This window comes from Schistocerca serialis, chromosome 11, assembly GCF_023864345.2.
Source record: "Schistocerca serialis cubense isolate TAMUIC-IGC-003099 chromosome 11, iqSchSeri2.2, whole genome shotgun sequence".
Lineage (NCBI taxonomy): Eukaryota > Metazoa > Arthropoda > Insecta > Orthoptera > Acrididae > Schistocerca > Schistocerca serialis.
In genome coordinates, this window is record NC_064648.1 from 97,808,935 (window position 1) to 97,830,026 (window position 21,092).

The 21,092-nt window shown below is 42.3% G+C and overlaps 1 protein-coding gene across 1 annotated transcript in view; it reads left to right on the plus strand.

Moving 5' to 3' along the window:
• Positions 1-2,165: 2,165 nt before the first annotated feature.
• The window catches only part of LOC126427068 (uncharacterized), a 51,373-nt gene continuing 32,446 nt past the window's right edge, over positions 2,166-21,092 (plus strand). Inside the window, exon 1 of the mRNA XM_050089245.1 lies at positions 2,166-3,311. Coding sequence (XP_049945202.1) covers positions 2,337-3,311 — 975 coding nt within the window. The 5' untranslated portion in view covers positions 2,166-2,336. The remainder of the gene's footprint in view (positions 3,312-21,092) is intronic.

The window sequence follows — 21,092 nt, forward strand, 5'->3', positions numbered from 1 at the left end:
ATAAGTCTGGCTGAAAAGAGAAGAAATTTCGTAATAATTTGCCAGGAGAAGAATGGATCCATTTATTGCTCAAATGACAGTCAGAAGATCTTTCTGTTCGCTTAAGCGAAAATTTTAAACGAGCTCGTGCAGAAGTGAACAAAGAGACTGTTAAGATGTTTTTCTCCAATATCAAGGCAAAGCTGGAAAATCAACTATGATGAAACCATCATTCCGTATCACTTATTCCTAACAAAGGGCTACCTTAAAATGTGTAAAATGTCACCAAAATCAAATAAAAAGCATGTAGAATTTTAAAAAAATGTAGTAACTGTCTGAACTCACCCTCTATATACTATAACTTTGGTCAGAGATTTAAAAAACACATTTCTGAAATCACCCCAATCCGTGGGGTGACTTCGGACACTTTATTTAATTGCCTCAGATAAATATACCTACACATACATTTTCTTGTTCTGGAATATTTTATTCATTACACATATGCCCTACCACTTCCATAACAATCAATTTAATGTAACAGTATATACGAAAGTTACGATCAAAATAACGACAAAACCGTCCGAAATCACCCCGTTTGACGGTACGACTAAAGGGTGTTATGCAACTTATACAAGGAAGAGCATCACTTTTAGTGACAGGTTTGAGTGATCCTCAGATCTGAAGACAGATGACAAACATTCTGTGAAAGGCCACTTAAAAAGTTTCTAGAATGAATATTAAGTGAGGAATCTAGGAATTTGCTACAACTCTTCACATTTCATCTCTGTAGAGACCACAAGTATGTGATCAGAATAGTTACAGTGCTCCCGGAGATGCACAAGCAGCCGTTGTTCCAATTCTCCATATATAAATGGACTGAAAGAAATCCTGATACATGGTATCACAGGAAGTACCTTCTGCAATGCTCTGTGGATGTAGATGTAGTCACCGTTTATTTGGTGCTCTCATCTCGAGCCATATCTTTTGCACTAATATTCGACGGTTCCTTCTGTTTCAGGGAGTGGCTCGAGAGGACAGTACCGGGCTTGGCTCTGTATTCTGGACCTCGGGCGGAGCTGGGAGACCCGAAGTTAGAAGTGAGTTCAGTCGATGTCGCTCCGGAGCAGAAACACCAGAAGACGAATCGTGCCGAAGAAGAGGGCGAGAAGTGCCCAGTGCTCGCACATCCACCACCTGTACACGTACACGGCCATTTACCGATCGAAGAGGCTGACTTCGGTCGAGCGGTACCTGCGACTAGCGACCGTACCTCTCAGAGCTCTACCACACTGAACGCTCTTCACTCCGGTGACGGAGATGCACGAGAAATACAGAATTCTAGCCGAGCAGTCGGACAGCCTATTTCCTCTGCTGACGTGCCACCGACCGATCGACAGGATTACCCCGGAAATGCACAGTCTGCTTCTGTCAGTGGGGCGGTTCGTGAGCCCGACCTCCTAGAAGTACCTGCGGGAGATGGCGGGTCCCACTCGAATGCGACATTTTCGGCTGCAGCCAGTGTAACTCCTACCGGAGTACCACTTCCCATTCCGTCCGTGTCACCTGGGGTGGGCAGTCGCGACACGGCCGACGACACCTCACGAGAACAGAGCCTGCCGAATTTTGTGAAAGAATCGCATTCTGATAACCGTGACACACCTAAAGCTGACAACCGAGTTTCTCTCGCCGTCAATCCCACACAGCTTTCCACCGAAGACCCGGCCTCAGTAATTCCCCAGGAGCCTGTCGATAGTGTATCGAATATCACAGTTTTGCTGACATCGTTAGCTGACGGTTGGTACCTCACAAATGCCACAAATTCTGTGCCACACCTGTCGGGCAACAACGAGACGGTAGATCTCGATCGACTGGAAAAGGTCATCTCTGAAAATGGGGCCCTCTTAAATTTTTCTTATGTGGTGGACAGCTCAAATTTACCTCTCCCAGGCTACAGAAACAAATCAATTGAAACAGTAGCAAAACTGCATTCGTCAGCAGGTAACGAGTTAGCAAAGTCTAGTGTCGACTCGCCAAACAGTATACTGTCCAATCAGATGAAATTGACCGGTACGAAATCACTGGACAGTATCGAGAAGTCCGGCCAGATCACAGCTGACAGCTTTAAACCTCAAAATGTACTTACGTCAGATGGTGAGACTCCTGTTCAGGAGACGGACAATGAAATTTTGGGGAATCCGCCACACACTGACGGCCCGCACGACAGTGCGAGTAGCTCGGTCGCAGCACTGCAGCATCTTTCCACTGAGCCACCCCGGACATCCGCAAACAGTCGGCCGGCAGCCCCTAGCACTCTACCACTGACTCCTTCACAGTGGGACTGGCTGAAGCAGAACGCTATGCGTATTCCAAAAAATCCGATGAAAAATCCGAAAATACTAGGCAAAACACTGTTCAAACAACCACACCGTAAATATGACACTTTGACTAGAGAACGTTTTGCCGAAGAATACGGGCACCGTGGAACGAAACAGGCGACGCCCGATTCCGAAAGCTCGGGTTTCCCTGACGCTTACAGACAAAAATGGTCGGCTCAGGTAATGTCTTATTCTCATTTACATCCGTCCTCCTACAGTGCGGAAGAGCACGGGAAAAGTGTGAAGCTCGATCCGTCACACACTCCCACAAATGGTGTACTGAAAAGTGGCATTTCCAGAAGATCAGTGCACGACAAGAGCTTACGGCCAAAGAGCGACGTCCCACACGTCACTCCGTCCGGATTCCGTGACGGACCGGACGGCAGCCGGCCACGGAGGACTCTGACGGACAGAGAAACTCGCTCTGGTGAAGCCGACACTCAAATTAGGGGAAACGTATTTGCGAGGGAGGGTCTTCCCAGGGATGTCCGACACGCTTACCCTACATTCAGTTCTCCCTCGCAGACAGGTGGAATGAAAGAGAGGGGACACTCGTCTCCGTCTGAAAACCGGAGGCAACCGGAGGGTACCTTCTTCGGAGTGGCGTCATCTTCGGCCAAAAATCGACTGAAACGCTCCGGCGAGTACGACGGCGAGCACGACGAGAGTGCAGTCTGGAACACACTGCTCGCAGACCTCGCAAACTGGCCGGCCAGTGTCGGGATCGCGCCGTCCGAGTTGACCCCGCCCGTGTCATTCCTGACGTCGGTAAATGAATCTTACCCTCACACAGTGAGTGGCCCCCCACGCAGGTCGTTCTACTGGTACTTTAAGTTACTGAGGGCTTTTATGCCAGGTGGGAATGTCGCTCGGCGGATAGACTTGTACAAGAAGAAGCTGATTTGGGGACCTCCGATCACTTACGACGAATTCGCACCGCTCAAACCGCTGAATAGGGTATGTATGACTACTGACATCAGTAGAAAAAGAGAGTGGTATTACAATTAAAAATTAGTTGTTATTGTATTGTTGTAATCATCATTCTGAAGACTGGGAGATTGAATTTAAACATCTCTCAATGCTATTCCCCATGTGCAGTTCTCTCTCTCTCTCTCTCTCTCTCTCTCTCTCTCTCTCTCTCTCTCTCCCTCCCTCCCTTCCTCCCCCACCCTTTCCCCCTCCCTGGAGTTACCTACAGGGTGAGAATTATTGAACTATTTGAAATAAAATCACCATAACTTCTGAACACTTTACGTCTGGATGTTCAGACTGTACGGTTGGCTGCGGGGCATCATGGGAATTAGTATGTCCGTATGCAGGGGCTTGTTGTTGTCGGCCATTGTCATTTGGATGGGTTTGTCAGTAAGCAAAATTGTCGCATTTGAGGGAATGAGAAACCACGTTTCACATTCAAGAAGTCTCAACGCGTGACTGTGTGGTGTGCAATGTCCAGTCGCAGAATAATCGGTGCAATATTCCTTAATGGCATGGAGACTACCACACTATATGTGAAGGTTTTGGAAGGTGATTTTGCTGTGGCGCACACAGCCACACAAAAGCAACCGTCGGCTACCGCAGCAGAGTTAAGCAGCGCCTGCAACTCAGTGCCGGCATCTTCCACCAGTCGGCACTAGAGGTGTTCCCGCCAAACATTCAATGCGAACTATGCAAGTGCACGAGCCTTTTTCCGGCGCGGATGGTCACACTGTGATATCACCACCACCAGTCAGGGATTGCCAACGGCCGCCAATTGTCACTCCTGGATCAGCGGAGGAAGACTGGAGCCGCCGTGTTAAATAGCCAGCGGAAAGGGAAACGGGCGTCTTTCGACCCAATGCGAACTGCTGCCCGGAAGATACTTCGACGCAGCCAGAACGTCCAGGCTGGGCGTCTTTGCTACACCGGCCAACGACGCCGGACTCTGCGCCCGTCTACTTCCTCGTCATCCACCGGAAAGCGTCGAGAGAAAACCCGACTGAGGAACGTAAATTTAATTCAGTTGCTAATATTTCAGTTCGATAAGGTGGCATATTCTTTGGCTCGTTATAAAATTTTAGTAGGAGAAGAAGCCTTTTGTTATCAAAGAAAGTTTATCTTTTTGTAAAATTAAGCGGTGGCCTTGCTCCACCTAATAAAAATTTTTGTTTGCACATGGGTGTTAATCTGTGGATATAACAGATTTCATTCCCATTATCCAAAGCGAGCCTTTTTGGACAAGATGCAGTTCGCGCAAGATGGAACTCAACCCCATTGAAGCAGGAGAGTGTTTGATGTCCTGGAGGAACACTCTCGGGGACCGCATTCTGGCTCTGGATTACCCAGAGGTCAGTGGCGTGGGCCTCAGTTGGGCATCATATTCTCCGTATCTGAAAATATTTGGCTTCTTTCTGTGGAGCTATATTAAAGGCAAGAGATACGGTAATAACCCCCAAAACACTGCTGAAATGAAAACAGCCGTCCAGGATGTCCAGACAGCACTGATGTTGCGACACTTCAGTGGGTCGTGCAGAATTTCACTACTCATCTGCGCCGCATCGTCGCCAACGGAGGCAGGCATATCGAACGTGTCATAACTAAATCTGAATATCTGTAGTGGCATTTATATGTTGAATAAAGTGTGGCACGGTGTATACGATGTGGGAGATCCGGGAAAAACCTGGGAATTTTTTCATCTGGGAGAAAACCGAGAAAAACCTGGGAATTTTTTAAGAATTCGGGAATTTTTCATTGTCTTAGTTTACAGTCAATTTTTTTAACTTTGACTAGTAAGAACCAATTCTCCAACAAAGGATATTACTGTATCTTGCTACTACAGATTAATAATGCAGCAATAAAATATGAACAAGACAAAAAAAAGAAAATAAACGTTAAGTTGCAAAGGAAATGCACCATATACAACAGCAAAACGCAGTGCTCGTACAAGCGTCTGCCAAAGCAAAATCTGTCAAAGGCTTTTGAAAGACTATGCAATGCTTTCTAACAACAAATTGCCACCGATGAGCAGGACGTTACAACTGTTTATATTAGATTCGTTTGAGCGATTGCGAGCGAGCTCATGAGTACGCGCAGTTGAGTCAAGTATGAGTAGCACGTTCTCCCGCTTCTGGCTACAGAAGCGTGGCAGTATAAGCAACAGCAACAAGCAGCCAGATGCTATCCGCAAAAATTTTACTGGTGCGCCTAAGCTTCCAGATTCACATACGCGCAACAGGCCCGGAACTAGGGGGCGGCAATTTCAGGGAGGAAGAAGACCTTGTTCCATAAAGCGCCTAGTATCCAGCGCACGTTGGTCTATCGATTATTCATATAATTTTGAAACGCTTCCCTGTTGGTTTTTGAACATTTTTGCACAAATTCTAAGTTGATTTCTGAAGGAATCACATGTTGATTTTTTAATACATGCATAGTGTACGTGATGTCTATGCCAGGGGAAGCCCCATCGCATCTAGAAATAAACTTTTCTGCAGACAAAAGGGGACGGGGCTATACGAGCTGAGCAGAATAAAGCCGAACGGGTGAATGCCAGTCACTGTTTATGTGATTCACTGGGTTTGCAAATGATCAGCGTTGTTATAATTACTAGCGAAATCTGTAGATTCAGACTACCAGAGTGGAAATAGACGACTAACAGGAATAACAGGTAACAAAGATTACGTATTATCTTCTCCGTTTATCCAAAAAGATGAAATTTTGACAGAAAATTTTTGACCAGACCACTACACTAGTAAGGGCCAGTTATACAGAAGCAGCTGCTAAAGTTCTGTTCTGGGAGTAGTGCGGAAAACGCGTTGTACGAACACATAATAAATCCTAACACGAGAATAAATGCGGAATAACTAAACCAATGATTGTGGCAGAGTTGGTGAAGTTAACCAAGAAAATAGGTTTTGACACTGGCAGGAATAGTTACAGAATTAGTGATGACAAGATTGTTTGTTAGAATGAGGAAGGTGAAGAAACGGGTACTCACACAAACTATGGAAGAATGTGACGATTCCAAATTTATATACAAATTTCATACTACCACTTCGATCTCATGCTTCAGGAGCTAGAGAGTATGAATAAAATGTGAAACTGTTTCTTCCTAACATAAAACGTTTGGCTTGTAGTAGATCCAATAGGCACTTGATAATGGTATTTCGTGAATTATATTCTGTCGTGTTATAAAAATGGCCATTTGTGCCAAAACAGTCTCGTTTATTTGGTGTGTGTAACAATTGCAGCAATATTAAGCAGGCCTATTTCGTTTTATCTAGTGGCCAATGACAAAATATAGGTAATCAGATCGAGAAATCACACCAGTCTTGGGTACTATTTGTATTAACAGCTTTTCTAGTATTAGCCAATGATATTTTTGTTTTTTCATGTAGCAAAACATTGACAAACTTTGATAAGGTAATAGATTCTTTCCCAGAAAGGAAAATATGTTATATAAAGCAGTGGCAAGATAAAAGAGAAAAAAATTCTAGGACTTAAGGATTGCAGAAATGTGTACTGTCTTACTTGTCCTTACTGGTTTTATGTATCCTATATTTAATTTTATGTCACACAAAACAGCTAGTTATTAGCTAATAGGCTAAAAAAAGGGGGGGGGGGGGGGGGAGGCAGGATGTCAAACCGGCCGACTGGTAGCAGGAGAGGCACCACAGGACATTTTATTTTCCTCTGGCCTGAATATTGTTTGATGGCACCAATTACAAAATATTACACATTTGAATTCCACAGACCGAAATACAAGAGATGTGCGATGGAAGAATGCTGTGTGAAGAGCAAATAAACAATTTTTTCAGCCTTCAGTTGCAAGGTAATTTTACTCGTTTACCTAGGTTTCGATTCCAGTAATGGAATCTTCTTCAGAACCTATAAATTAAACCACATACGGACATATATTACTCACTATAGTGAGTAATATATGTCCGTATGTGGTTTAATTTATAGGTTCTGAAGAAGATTCACTATAGTGAGTAATATATGTCCGTATGTGGTTTAATTTATAGGTTCTGAAGAAGATTCCATTACTGGAATCGAAACCTAGGTAAACGAGTAAAATTACCTTGCAACTGAAGGCTGAAAAAATTGTTTATTTGCTGTACATTTCACAGTTGCTGACACGCTGCAGTATGTTAAAGATTTGTAAAGCTGTGTGAAGAGGCGTGACACTGCACTTTAGCACACTTACGATCAAATGACATGTCTTATGTTCCTTCGAACATATATGTTTTATGTATCAAACTCTTCAGAAAGATGTGCGCTACAAAACAAAGACATTTTTGAAAAGTCGATTTTTTACATTTTTGGCATCCTACCTCAAACGCCCCCCCATGAACCATGGACCTTGCCGTTGGTGGGGAGGCTTGCGTGCCTCAGTGATACAGATAGCCGCACCGTAGGTGCAACCACAACGGAGGGGTATCTGTTGAGAGGCCAGACAAACGTGTGGTTCCTGAAGAGGGGCAGCAGCCTTTTCAGTAGTTGCAGCGGCAACAGTCTGGATGATTGACTGACCTGGCCTTGCAACATTAACCAAAATGGCCTTGCTGTTGTGGTACTGCGAACAGCTGAAAGCAAGGGGAAACTACAGCCATAATTTTTCCCGAGGGCATCCAGCTTTACTGTATGGTTAAATGATGATGGCGTCCTCTTGGGTAAAATATTCCGGAGGTAAAATAGTCCCCCGTTCGGATCTCCGGGCGGGGACTACTCAAGAGGACGTCATTATCAGGAGAAAGAAAACTAACGTTCTATGGATCGGAGCGTGGAATGTCAGATCCCTTAATCGGGTAGGTAGGTTAGAAAATTTAAAAAGGGAAATGGATAGGTTAAGGTTAGATATAGTGGGAATTAGTGAAGTTCGGTGTCAGGAGGAACAAGACTTCTGGTCAGGTGAATACAGGGTTATAAATACAAAATCAAAGAGGGGTAAAACAGGAGTAGGTTTAATAATGAATAAAAAAAATAGGAGTGTGGGTAAGCTACTACAAACAGCATAGTGAACGTATTATTGTGGCCAAGATAGACACGAAGCCCACCCCTACTGCAGTAGTACAACTTTATATGCCAACTAGCTCTGCAGATGACGAAGAAATTGAAGAAATGTACGATGAGATAAAAGAAATTATTCAAGTAGTGAAGGGAGACGAAAATTTAATAGTCATGGGTGACTGGAATTCGACAGTAGGAAAAGGGAGAGAAGGAAACATAGTAGGTGAATATGAATTGGGGTTAAGAAATGAAAGAGGAAGCCGTCTGGTAGAATTTTGCACAGAGCATAACTTAATCATAGCTAACACTTGGTTCAAGAATCATAAAAGAAGGTTGTATACATGGAAGAATCCTGGAGATACTAAAAGTTATCAGATAGATTATATAATGGTAAGACACAGATTTAGGAACCAGGTTTTAAATTGTAAGACATTTCCAGGGGCAGATGTGGACTCTGACCACAATCTATTGGTTATGAACTGTAGGTTAAAGCTGAAGAAATTGCAAAAAGATGGGAATTTAAGGAGATGGGACCTGGATAAACTGACTAAACCAGAGGTTGTACAGAGTTTCAGGGACAGCATAAGGGAACAATTGACAGGAATCAGGGAAAGAAATACAGTAGAAGACGAATGGGTAGCTCTGAGGGATGAAGTAGTGAAGGCAGCAGAGGATCAAGTAGGTAAAAAGACGAGGGCTAGTAGAAATCCTTGGGTAACAGATGATGAAAATTAATTGATGAAAAGAGAAAATATAAAAATGCAGTAAATGAAGCAGGCAAAAAGGAATACAAACGTGTCAAAAATGAGATCGACAGGAAGTGCAAAATGGCTAAGCAGGCATGGCTAGAGGAAAAATGTAAGGATGTAGAGGCTTATCTCACTAGGGATAAGATAGATACTGCCTACAGGAAAATTAAAGAGACCTTTGGAGAAAAGAGAGCCACTAGTATGAATATTAAGAGCTCAGATGGAAACCCAGTTCTAAGAAAAGAGGGGAAAGCAGAAAGGTGGAAGGAGTATATAGAGGGTCTATACAAGGGCGATGTACTTGAGGACATTATGGAAATGGAAGAGGATGTAGATGAAGATGAAATGGGAGATACTATACTGCGTGATGAGTTTGACAGAGCACTGAAAGACCTGAGTCGAAACAAGGCCCCGGGAGTAGACAACATTCCATTAGAACTACTGGCGGCCTTGGGAGAGCCAGTCCTGACAAAACTCTACCATCTGGTGAGCAAGATGTACGAGACAGGTGAAATACCCTCAGACTTCAAGAAGAATATAATAATTCCAATCCCAAAGAAAGCAGGTGTTGACAGATGTGAAAATTACCGAACTATCAGTTTAATAAATCACAGCTGCCAAATACTGTCGCGAATTATTTACAGACAAATGGAAAAACTGGTAGAAACCGACCTCGGGGAAGATCAGTTTGGATTCTGTAGAAATGTTGGAACACGTGAGGCAATACTGACCTTATGACTTATCCTAGAAGAAAGATTAAGGAAAGGCAAACCTACATTTCTAGCATTTGTAGACTTCGAGAAAGCTTTTGACAATGTTGACTGGAATACTCTCTTTCAAATTCTAAAGGTGGCAGGGGTAAAATATAGGGAGTGAAGGGCTATTTACAATTTGTACAGAAACTAGATGGCAGTTATAAGAGTCGAGGGACATGAAAGGGAAGCAGTGGTTGGGAAGGGAGTGAGACAGGGTTGTAGCCTCTCCCCGATGTTATTCAATCTGTATATTGAGCAAGCAGTAAAGGAAACAAAAGAAAAATTCGGAGTAGGTATTAAAATCCATGGAGAAGAAATAAAAACTTGGAGGTTTGTCAATGACATTGTAATTCTGTCAGAGACAGCAAAGGACTTGGAAGAGCAGTTGAACGGAATGGACAGAGTCTTGAAAGGAGGATATAAGATGAACATCAACAAAAGCAAAACGAGGATAATGGAATGTAGTCTAATTAAGTCTAGGAGTTTTGCTATTTGGGGAGCAAAATAACTGATGATGGTCGAAGTAGAGAGGATATAAAATGTAGACTGGCAATGGCGAGGAAAGCGTTTCTGAAGAAGAGAAATTTGTTAACATCGAGTATAGATTTAAGTGTGAAGAAGCCGTTTCTGAAAGTATTTGTATGGAGTGTAGCCATGTATGGAAGTGAATCATGGACAATATATTGTTCGGACAAGAAGAGAATAGAAGCTTTCGAAATTTGGTGTTACAGAAGAATGTTGAAGATTAGGTGGGTAGATCACATAACTAATGAGGAGGTATTGAATAGGACTGGGGAGAAGAGAAGTTTGTGGCACAACTTGACTAGAAGTAGGGATCGATTGGTAGGACATGTCCTGAAGCATCAAGGGATCACAAATTTAGCATTGGAGGTCAGCGTGGAGGGTAAAAATCATAGAGGGAGACCAAGGGATGAATACAGTAAGCAGATTCAGAAGGATGTAGGTTGTAGTAGGTACTGGGAGATGAAGGAGCTTGCACAGGATAGATTACCATGGAGAGCTGCATCAGACCAGTCTCAGGACTGAAGACCACAACAACAACAACCTCAAAAGCTCGAGTGAGGGGAAGCGTCACTATGTAATATTGCCCCGGTTCGGGAATATCGTAGATCCGGACCTGGTGCACAGGGCAGTCTGAGCTGTAGTGGGGAGGTGATAGTCTCCACGTGACCCTTGTTTACGTTTAGTGATTTTGCTTCATCTTTGTTTATTGCCCTCACGTCAAATGAAAACAAAATGGATTTCTGTGGCAAGGAGCTATCAAGTGAATTAAAATACATTCACATAATTACAGAAGGCTAAAAGATGTTATTAGTTTCAGATTTTATTTTATTTCTACCTTTCTGACAGTCAAGCATTAATCGCCTTGCAGAACAAAGAAGTTATTTTTGTCACTTTGTTGAAGAAATTTGACTTTCATTAATCTTTTCTGCTGAGGCAGTGCGTTTAATTCCACACTATTCGCTAGTTTCAACTGTTCGCCGCATTTGAAGTGCATGTTTTCATCTTCTAGCATGTATGGCATTATGCCGTAATAAAGAACCAAACATGAGGTATTGCATTTTAGTATGTTTCACAAAACTCCCCTGCTCTTGGAGTATCCTCTAATGTCTTGTTTCTTTTGTGAAATAACGTAAGATCTTTTAATGTTTTACACGTACAAACATACAGGCTTCGTGTGTCATTGTAGCTGTGCAAGCGCGGTCACGCATTTTACCTGGCACTCTCTGGCAACTACTAAAGTGAACCTATTTCTAACAGGTCACAGAAAAACGTTCTGAATGGTTGTTTGTAAACCATTACTTTCAAAGTAAACTTCCTTTTACGCAAGTTGAACTCGGTGCTCAAATTTACGATGGCTTTCTTAAATCACAGAGTGTTTGACTCTCATTCAAAAATCAACTCTCTGAGAATGACCATTTAGAATAATTTTGAGTCCAGAAGACCAGACATTTATATCATTGTTTAAAATTTTACTGGCACATTTGTGTGATGTATCTTAAAGTGTAACACGAGCAAATAATATCAACATTGTGTATCAAAGCTTAGGTTCTCTTGCAGCTTATTAATCTTAGAGACCAATATTATACGTGAAAGCTTTTCTTCTCTTGTAGCAACACTATGTATATTAAATTAAACCATTACCTTTTCTATTTGTGTGTTCACGCTACTTAACAGTTATGTTGTTATTGGCTGACTACATCACGTGTCCTATGCTCTGAATATCCACTGTCATCGGGTTGCAAGATCACTTGACATGAGCTACGACTGGCTTACACCCCTGTTCATGTTGCTGCACATCAGACATCTTTCTAATACGCGTTTTTTTTCCCCGAGTTTCGTTTTCTAAAGTGCCGGGAAATTCTACGCCGGTGTACAAAGACCGCAACCCTTGAAAGGATTGATAAGTTTTACAGTTCCGAGGAAATGTATACTGTTACTTTACACAGAAAAAGTGTATTTTCATCCGGGAGAAAGTGTATTTTAACTGGGAAATCGGGGAAAAATCCGGGAATTTTTTTTCCTCGTCCACATATACACCCTGTTTGGGCATGCCACAGTTTGTAACTAATTTATGTTTTTTTTTCCATATAGTTCAATAATTGTCACCCTGTATCTACTCTATTGTGTGTCCTTTGGAGCCTACTTGCTGGGCCCAAGCAATCATTTTTACCCCATACACTTTTTCATTTATCCAGTTAACTGTTCCTTGACCTGTCCTATCAACCTGTTTCTTCATGAAGTGAAGCTGCACTGTAAAGCTCTTTACTTCACAATTAATTTTGGTGTCTCTTCTCTTCATTAGTTACCTATTCTTCCAATTTATCTAATGAAGCGGTGCATCTATATCTATATACATGTGCTTTAGCCACTTACAGTGCATGGTGGAGGGTCTAATAGCACTACTAGTCATTTCCTTTGCCAGCCGCTGTGGCCGAGCAGTTCTAGGCACTTTAGTCTGGAACTGCGCGACCGCTACGGTCACAGGTTCGAATCCTGCCTCTGGCATGGATGTGTATGATGCCCTTAAGTTAGTTAAGTTTAAGTAGTTCTAAGTTCTAGGGGACTGATGACCTCAGATGTTGAGTCCCATAGTGCTCAGAGCCATTTGAACCATATTTTTCATTTCCTTTCCTGTTCCATTCACAAAATGACTGTCTATATGCCTCCGTACAAGCCCGAAGTTCTCTCGTCTTTGTGGTCCTTATGCGAAATGTACCGAGACGACAGTAGAATCATTTTGCAGTTGTCTTCAGACGTTGGTTCTCTAAATTTTCTCAATAGTGTTTCGCCGAAAGAATGTCCTCTTTCCGCCAGAGATTCCCATTTGAGTTCACAGAGCATCTCTGCAACACTTGCACGGCGATTGAACCTACGCATAACAGATGTAGCAGAGCACCTCCGAATTGTTTCGATATCTTCCTTTAATCCGACCTAGTGGAGATCCCAAACACCTGAGGGGTACTCGAGATTGGGTCACACTAACGTTCTGTATACGCAGTCTCCCTTATGTCGACCTCACGAACCCAAAATTCTCCTGACAAACCTGAGTCGAAGGTACCGAATGGAACTGAGGCGAGCAGAGCTATACAATACATCTTGACTATATGATCAAATAGGTTGCCTCTAGAGGTCAGTTTACTACAGTCTGATCAAAACTACTTTTAGTTGATACTTAACATGTCAGAGGTGTCTTCCTCCAATCAGAGTCCTCGACATCACGTCCGAACTGTTTGCCATTGGCAAACTGCCGCAAAAAATGGTCAGTTTACTTCTAAATTCTTGCCTGGCATTTTTTCTTGCTGTGTTTTGATCCTGAATCCTAGGGTCTGACCATTTTATTTCGCATTTACCATAGAAATTCTTCCAATCCATATGTGGCATACAGCAAACCAGTGCTTAACAGTATTGGTTAAAAACAGTCTTGGTTGCCATTTTAGTCTTTTTAATTTTCAGTGACGCGTTTCGCCTTATTTAGGCATCTTCAGGTTATCTACATGGAAAACTGAGAACAAATACATCTATTTAAGAATCTCAATCACATTGTGCATACTTGGATAACCTATAAGCATGTATAAACAGATCAGCTATTGAAAGAGCAAATACCTCAGTTTGGTATTTCTTAGAAGAATCCTTTAGTCAGTGTAGCCAAAGGGCATCATCAAATATATTAGGCCAACATCGCCTTCGTTACGAATTGTTTATCGTACATTATAAACGAACCCAAAGCAGCACACACAAAACAATGGCAATGCAATAATGTACATTTTGGCCACACCACTAGCCAAAGACTGAAGGATTATTTTGCACGAGATGCAATTCAGCTTCACATGTTCCATTATTATCATCACAGAGATAGGCTTGCAGTAGGTTTACTTCATGCAACATGGCGTGAAACTGAGCTTTTTGAAGACGGCAAATGGTTGTATAGGCAAATGAATACAACAATACAGTTTGGAGGTCTTCTGTAGTGCAGTGGTTAAGTCACTGTTTAAGATGCAGAAGGTTGTAGATTAGAATTCTGCCAGGTGATAATTTTTTTTCTTATTTTTAAATCTTTATGAAAATGACTCTGATTATTACGAGGGTAATCCCAAAAGTAAGGTCTCCTATTTTTTATAAGTACCTAGACCTGTTTATTTCTACAATGGTTTACATCAGTTTACAGCTTGAACATTTAGCTATTTTCTGACATAATCACCATTTCTGTCGATGCATTTTTGTAGACGCCCATGTCATACCAGCTCGCCACCGTGCTGTTCAGAAAGTTAAGAACCTCTCCTTTCACCTCGTTGTCGGAGCTGAATCGCTTTCTGGCCAAATGTTCTTTTAACCTAGGGAACAGGTGATAGTCACTGGGTACCAAGTCAGGACTATGGGGTTGGTGGGTGATCATCTTCCACTGAAATTGTTGTAGGAGAGCAACGGTTTGCCGAGCAATGTGTGGGCGAGCATTGTCGTGGAGAATGTGCATGCCCTTGCTCAACATTCCTCTTCTCCGGTTCTGAATTGCCCGTTTGAGTGTTTTCAGAGTCTCACAGGATCTGTCAGCGTTAACTGTGGTCCCAGCGATACAGCTCCGCATTACACGAACAGCATTTGAGCACTTGTGACGTGAACTGCCTTGTTTGCGTATCACCTTTAACTGAACAGTAGCTGGTGTGGCAACATTGCAGTGCCAAGTGATAAATGTCAACTATAAAGTAATTTTAAATGGATTATAATAAGGAGCTATTCAACTGAATTGGGAGGAAGAGAGATTTATGGTAGAATTTGACTAAAACCAGAGCTCACTTGGTAGAACACATCCTGTCCTCAAGGAATTGCTAGTTTGTTAAAGAAGGATTTTTTTGGGAAAGGGGGGGGAGGGAGTGGAACAGGGAATTGTATCTATGCTTTATAGATCTAGAAAAGGCATATGACTGGGTTCCTAGGAGAAAGTTATTGTTTGTTCTACGAGATTATGGAATAGGAGGAAAACTTTTGCAAGCAATTAAAGGTCTTTACATAGATAGTCAGGCAGCAGTTAGAGTTGACGGTTAATTGAGTTCATGGTTCAGAGTAGTTTCAGGTGTAAGACAAGGCTGCAACCTGCCTCCACTGTTGTTCATATTATTTATGGATCATATGTTGAAAACAATATACTGGCTGCGTGAGATTAAGATACGTGAACACACAATAAGCAGTCTCGCATATGCGGATGACTTAGTTGTGATGGCAGATTTTATTGAAAGTTTTTCAAAGTAATATTTCAGAGCTAGATGAGAAATGTAAGGACTATGGTATGAAGATTAGCATCTCCAAAACGAAAGTAATGTCAGTGGGAAAGAGATATAAACGGATTGAGTGCCAAATAGGAGGAACAAAGTTAGAACAGGTGGACAGTTTCAAGTACTTAGGATGCATATTCTCACAGGATGGCAACATAGTGAAAGAACTGGAAGCGAGGTGTAGCAAAGCTAATGCAGTGAGCGCTCAGCTACGATCTACTCTCTTCTGCAAGAAGGAAGTCAGTTCCAAGACTGAGTTATCTGTGCACCGTTCAATCTTTCGACCAACTTTGTTGTATGGGAGCAAAAGCTGGGTGGATTCAGGTTGCCTTATCAATAAGGTTGAGGTTACGGATATGAAAGTAGCTAGGATGATTGCAGGACTAGTAGATGGGAACAATGGCAGGAGGCTGTCCACAATGAGGAAATCAAAGAAAAACTGGGAATGAACTCTCTACATGTAGCAGTCAGGGCGAACAGGCTTAGATGGTGGGGTCATGTTACACGCACGGGAGAAACAAGGTTACCCAAGAGACTCATGGGTTCAGCAGTAGAGGGTAGGAGGAGCCGGGGTAGACCAAGGAGAAGGTACCTGGATTCGGTTAAGAATCATTTTGAAGTAATAGGCTTAACATTAGAAGAGGCATCAATGTTAGCACTGAATAGGGGATCATGGAGGAATTTTGTAAGCTATGCTCCAGACTGAATGCTGAAAGGCATAATCAGTCTTAAATGATGATGATGATGATGATGATGGGAGGGGGGGGGGGGGAGGTAGGGATGAGACCTAGGCTTCGATAAGTAAGCAGGTTGCAGTAGTTATGGAAAGATGAAGAGGCTGGCTCAGAGCAGAGTTCTGCATCAGACAAGTTTTCTTACTGAAGACAACAACAACAACACTACCACCCCTACTATAACTACTACCACCCCTCAAATCTTCAGCATACTTCTGTATTGCCACATTTCGAAAGCCACTATTTTGTTCTCCTACGTAGTGATAATCATTTGCATATCACTCCAGACAAGTACTCTCAGGAAAGTCTTATTAACACGCATTTTTTTTATTTGACGTTATATTTCTCTTTTTCAGGACATGTGTTCCTACTATTGCCAGACTGCATTTAATGTCCTATCAACTTTAGACACTCTCAGCTGTTATTCTGCCCACGTAGCAAAACTTGTCTACTACTTTTTGCATCGAATTCCATAATCTAATTCCCTCAGAATTGCCTAATTTAATTCAATATCTTCTATTACACTTGATTTACTTTTATTGAAGTTCTTATAGCCTGCTTAGAGGATATAAAATGTAGACTGGCAATGACAAGGAAAGCGTTTCTGTAGAAGAGAAATTTGCTAACATCGAGTATAGATTTAAGTGTCAGGAAGTCGTTTCTGAAAGTATTTATATGGAGTGTAGCCATGTATGGAAGTGAAACGTGGACAATAAATACTTTAGACAAGAAGAGAATAGAAGCTTTCGAAATGTGGTGCTACAGAAGAATGCTGAAGATTAGATGGGTAGATCACATAACTAATGAGGAGGTATTGAATAGGATTGGGGAGAAGAGGAGCTTGTGGCACAACTTGACTAGAAGAAGGGATCGGTTGGTAGGACCTGTTCTGAGGCATCAAGGGATCACCAATTTAGCATTGGAGGGCAGCGTGGAGGGTAAAAATCGTTGAGGGAGACCAAGAGATGAATACACTAAGCAGATTCAGAAGGATGTAGGTTGCAGTAGGTACTGGGAGGGGCTTCATGTGCCTACCTCACGTGCCAATTTTGTAAACATTTCTGTAGTGAGACATCTCTGTACCATTATACGCTGCTGGCTCTTGGTGATCGTCTCAGACCAATACCACTTTACAGGTGATCTGCACATTCCCGGAATCCTACACACAAGTCCTTCATTTGCATTGCCTACTGCTGTTTTGGATTTCAGTGTATTCATTTCACATCACATCACTTTGTATCACTGTCGGTTATGGTGGTAATTTTGTGTGTGTGTGCGTGTACATTTAATACCAAATTGTAATACAGTAGCATTATTAGTGCCGATTTAATGCAAATAGTGATTAAAAATTGAGATTTTATTTTTATTGAGAAATTATGATTCAGTATTTTTTAAGTGAAATTTCTATTTCTTAACAAATGCGGAATTTTAAAGAAAAAAAAAATAATGTAGGCTGCTCGCAACATTTGAAAAACTAATTTTACAACTGCAATCCTATTATATTACACTTTTACTTATTGGTGAACATGTTAATAAGCTAATGTTTTGTACTCGAGAGTGCTCGGAAATTGTGTAATCTACAAAGGCAATCTTTTTTAGTTTTTTTGGAAATTGTGCCATACTCTGCCAGAATACTTATATCCAGGCACTGAAATTCAAATCCTGTGTCGTCCGAAAGACTTGATGGAAAGACAGAAATTTAAATAAAATTTTATGCATGCCCTCGTTATTAGTCTTCAGTCTGCTAACTGGTTTGATGCAGCTCTACACACTACTCTATCCTGTGCAAGCCCCTTTACCTCTGAGTAACTACTGCAACCTACATCCTTCTGAATCTACTTACTGTTTTCATCTCTTGGTCTCCTCCTACAATTTTCCCCCCTGCTCATCAGTACTAAATTTGTGAGCCCTTGATGCCTTAGAATGTGTCTTATCAACCAGTCCCTTCTTTTAGTCAAATTGTGGCACAAATTTCTTGTCTCCCAAATTTTATTCAGTACCTCCTCAGTATTTAATTGATCTACCCATCTGATCTTCAGCATTCTTCTGTAGCATCACTTTTCAAAAGATTCTATTCTCTTCCTGTCGCAGTTGCTTATCATCAACATTTCACTTCATATAAGGCTACACTTCCTAACACTTAAATTTGTATTGGATGTTAACAAATTCCTCTTTTACAGAAATGATTTTCTTGGTATAGCCTGCCTATATTTTACAGGGTGGAATCCAAAATTTTCAGGACTGGTGCTGCCATCTGGAAAGTAGGAGTAGTAGATCTTTGCACCGGCAGATGGTGAGAGCTGCATGTCTGATGAGTCAGTGTGCGAATTGGCATTCAGCTGGGAGGACGTGTCGCGTGTCCACAGTGATTTCCGTAATACTTTGTGTTTGGCGTGTGGCGATTTTACGATGGATCCGCGAACAGAACAGCGTATGTGTGTCAAATTCTGTGTGAATCTCAGGAAAATGATTCAACAAGTGTTTGGGGCAGAGCATGAGCGGTACACGTGTGTTTGAATGGCAAGCTCGGTTCAGGGCCGGCCGTACAGATGTTGAAAATGATGCTCACGCTGGAAGGCCCGTTAGCCGCACAACGCCAGACCTCGTTGCCAAACTTCAACAATCGGTTCGTGTGGAATGACGTTGAACCGTTCGAGACCTTGCGGATGAAGTGGGTATTGGTTATGGGACTTTTTAATGGATGTTGACTGATGAATTGGGCACGCATTGTGTCGCCGCAAAATTTGTGCTGAGTGTCTCAACTGCCGATCAGAAGGCACGGTGGAAGTGTGCACGGACCTTCGGCAGACTGCATCTGATGATCCAACCTTCTTGTCACGGGTTGTCACCAGCGATGAGAGCTGGATTTACGGTTATGACCCAGAGACAAAGTAACAATCGACCCAGTGGAAAGCCCGGGCTCTCCAAGACCCAAAAAAGCGAGACAGGTGAAGAGCATGATCATCGTTTTCTTTGATACTGAGGGATTGTGCACAAAAAATTTGTCCCACCCAACCAGACAGTGAATTCCGTGTACTACTGTGACGTTTTGCGATGGCTCCGTGAAAACGTGTGGCGGTGACGGCCCGAACTTTGACATCGAGGGAACTGGCTGCTGCATCACGACAACGCGCCATGTCACACGTCCTTGCTCACCGGGATCTTTTTGGTAAAATGTGACAAGGCAGTTGTACCCCACCCACCGTACTCACCAGATTTGACACCTTGCAACTTCGCACTACTCCCAAAACTGAAACTCGAGTTGAAAGGCTGTCGGTTCGACACTCCAGGGAGGATTAGAGAAGCATCGCTGGCGGTGATAAACACCCTCAAAGAACAGGACTTCCAGAAAACGTGTGACCAGTGGCAGAAGTGCTGGGACCGGCGTGTATGTGTGGATGGGAACTACTTCGAGGATGGTGGTGGCCATTAGTCCAAAGGTAAGGTTTTCAACAGATGGCAGCACCAGTCCTGAAAATTTTGGATAGCATCTTGTATATCCACTCTAATTTGACCATTATTGTTTATTCTGCTGCTCACATACCAAAACTCATTTATTGCTTTGTGTCTCATTTCCTAATCTCATTCCTCGAAGTTACACGATTTAATTCAACTAAATTTTACTACTATTGTTTTTCAGACACTGTCTACTCCATTCAGTTGCTTGTCAGAGTCCGTAGACGTCTGTGACAGAATTATAATGACATCGACAAACTTAGAAATTTTTATTTCCCTCGAAATTGTCCTCGGTTTCCTTTACTGTTTGCACAGAATGCAGATCAAACTACATTGAGAATATACTACAAAGACCATAAGTATGTAGTAAATAGAAAAGAATTAATCTGTAATGTCCCGTTGTTATATTTGAAATGCACCATTGTTCTACCACACATACGTAGCTTGGTTGGCTCATACAGTCTGCCGTTAGTGCTGGTTCAAAAAGTAAGAGTAGAATTCTGCTATGAAAAAGGGTTTATTCAGAAAAGTGAAGAGAGAAATAAAGTTACTAAGGCACTGACACACATTGGTGCAGAATTCTTGACTGTTCTCTAAGTTTGAATATAGTAAATTTCCTTTAAGGTGACACACCCACAAATCAACACAGATTTAGAAAGCATCACTCACCATCTGCAGCATTGTTGACATAACCGACTGCGGACTTTTGGTGCAGAGCCGGGTAGAGGGTCTGAATCAGAGGCTCAGACGGTTTTGCGACCGTGTTGGCTGCAGGTAGGTTAGAAGGCCTCGAGAAAGTACGGGGTGGGCTGCAATCTCAAAGGGTGCATGGCAAATACAGGACGTGCTTGGATCAAGGAACAGCTGGAATTGTAGTTGTAAATTGTTGTAGTTGTGCTGGGAAAGTCCATGAGCTTCAAGCACTAATAGAAAGCACAGAAGCTGAAATCGTTATAGGTACAGAAAGCTGGCTAAAGCCTGAAATAAGTTCTGCAGAAATTTTTACGAAGTCTCAGACGGTGTTCAGGAAACATAGATCAGGCAGAATTGGTGGTGGAGTGTTTGTGTCTGTCAGTAGTGGTTTATCTTGTAGTGAAGTCGAAGTAGATACTCCGTGCGAATTGGTATGGGTGGAGGTTATACTTAACAGCCGAACTGAGTTAATAATTGGCTCCTTCTACTGACCCCCAGACTCCGATGATATAGTTGCTGAACAGTTCAGAGAAAATTTGAGTCTCGTAACAAATAAATACCCCACTCATACGGTTAT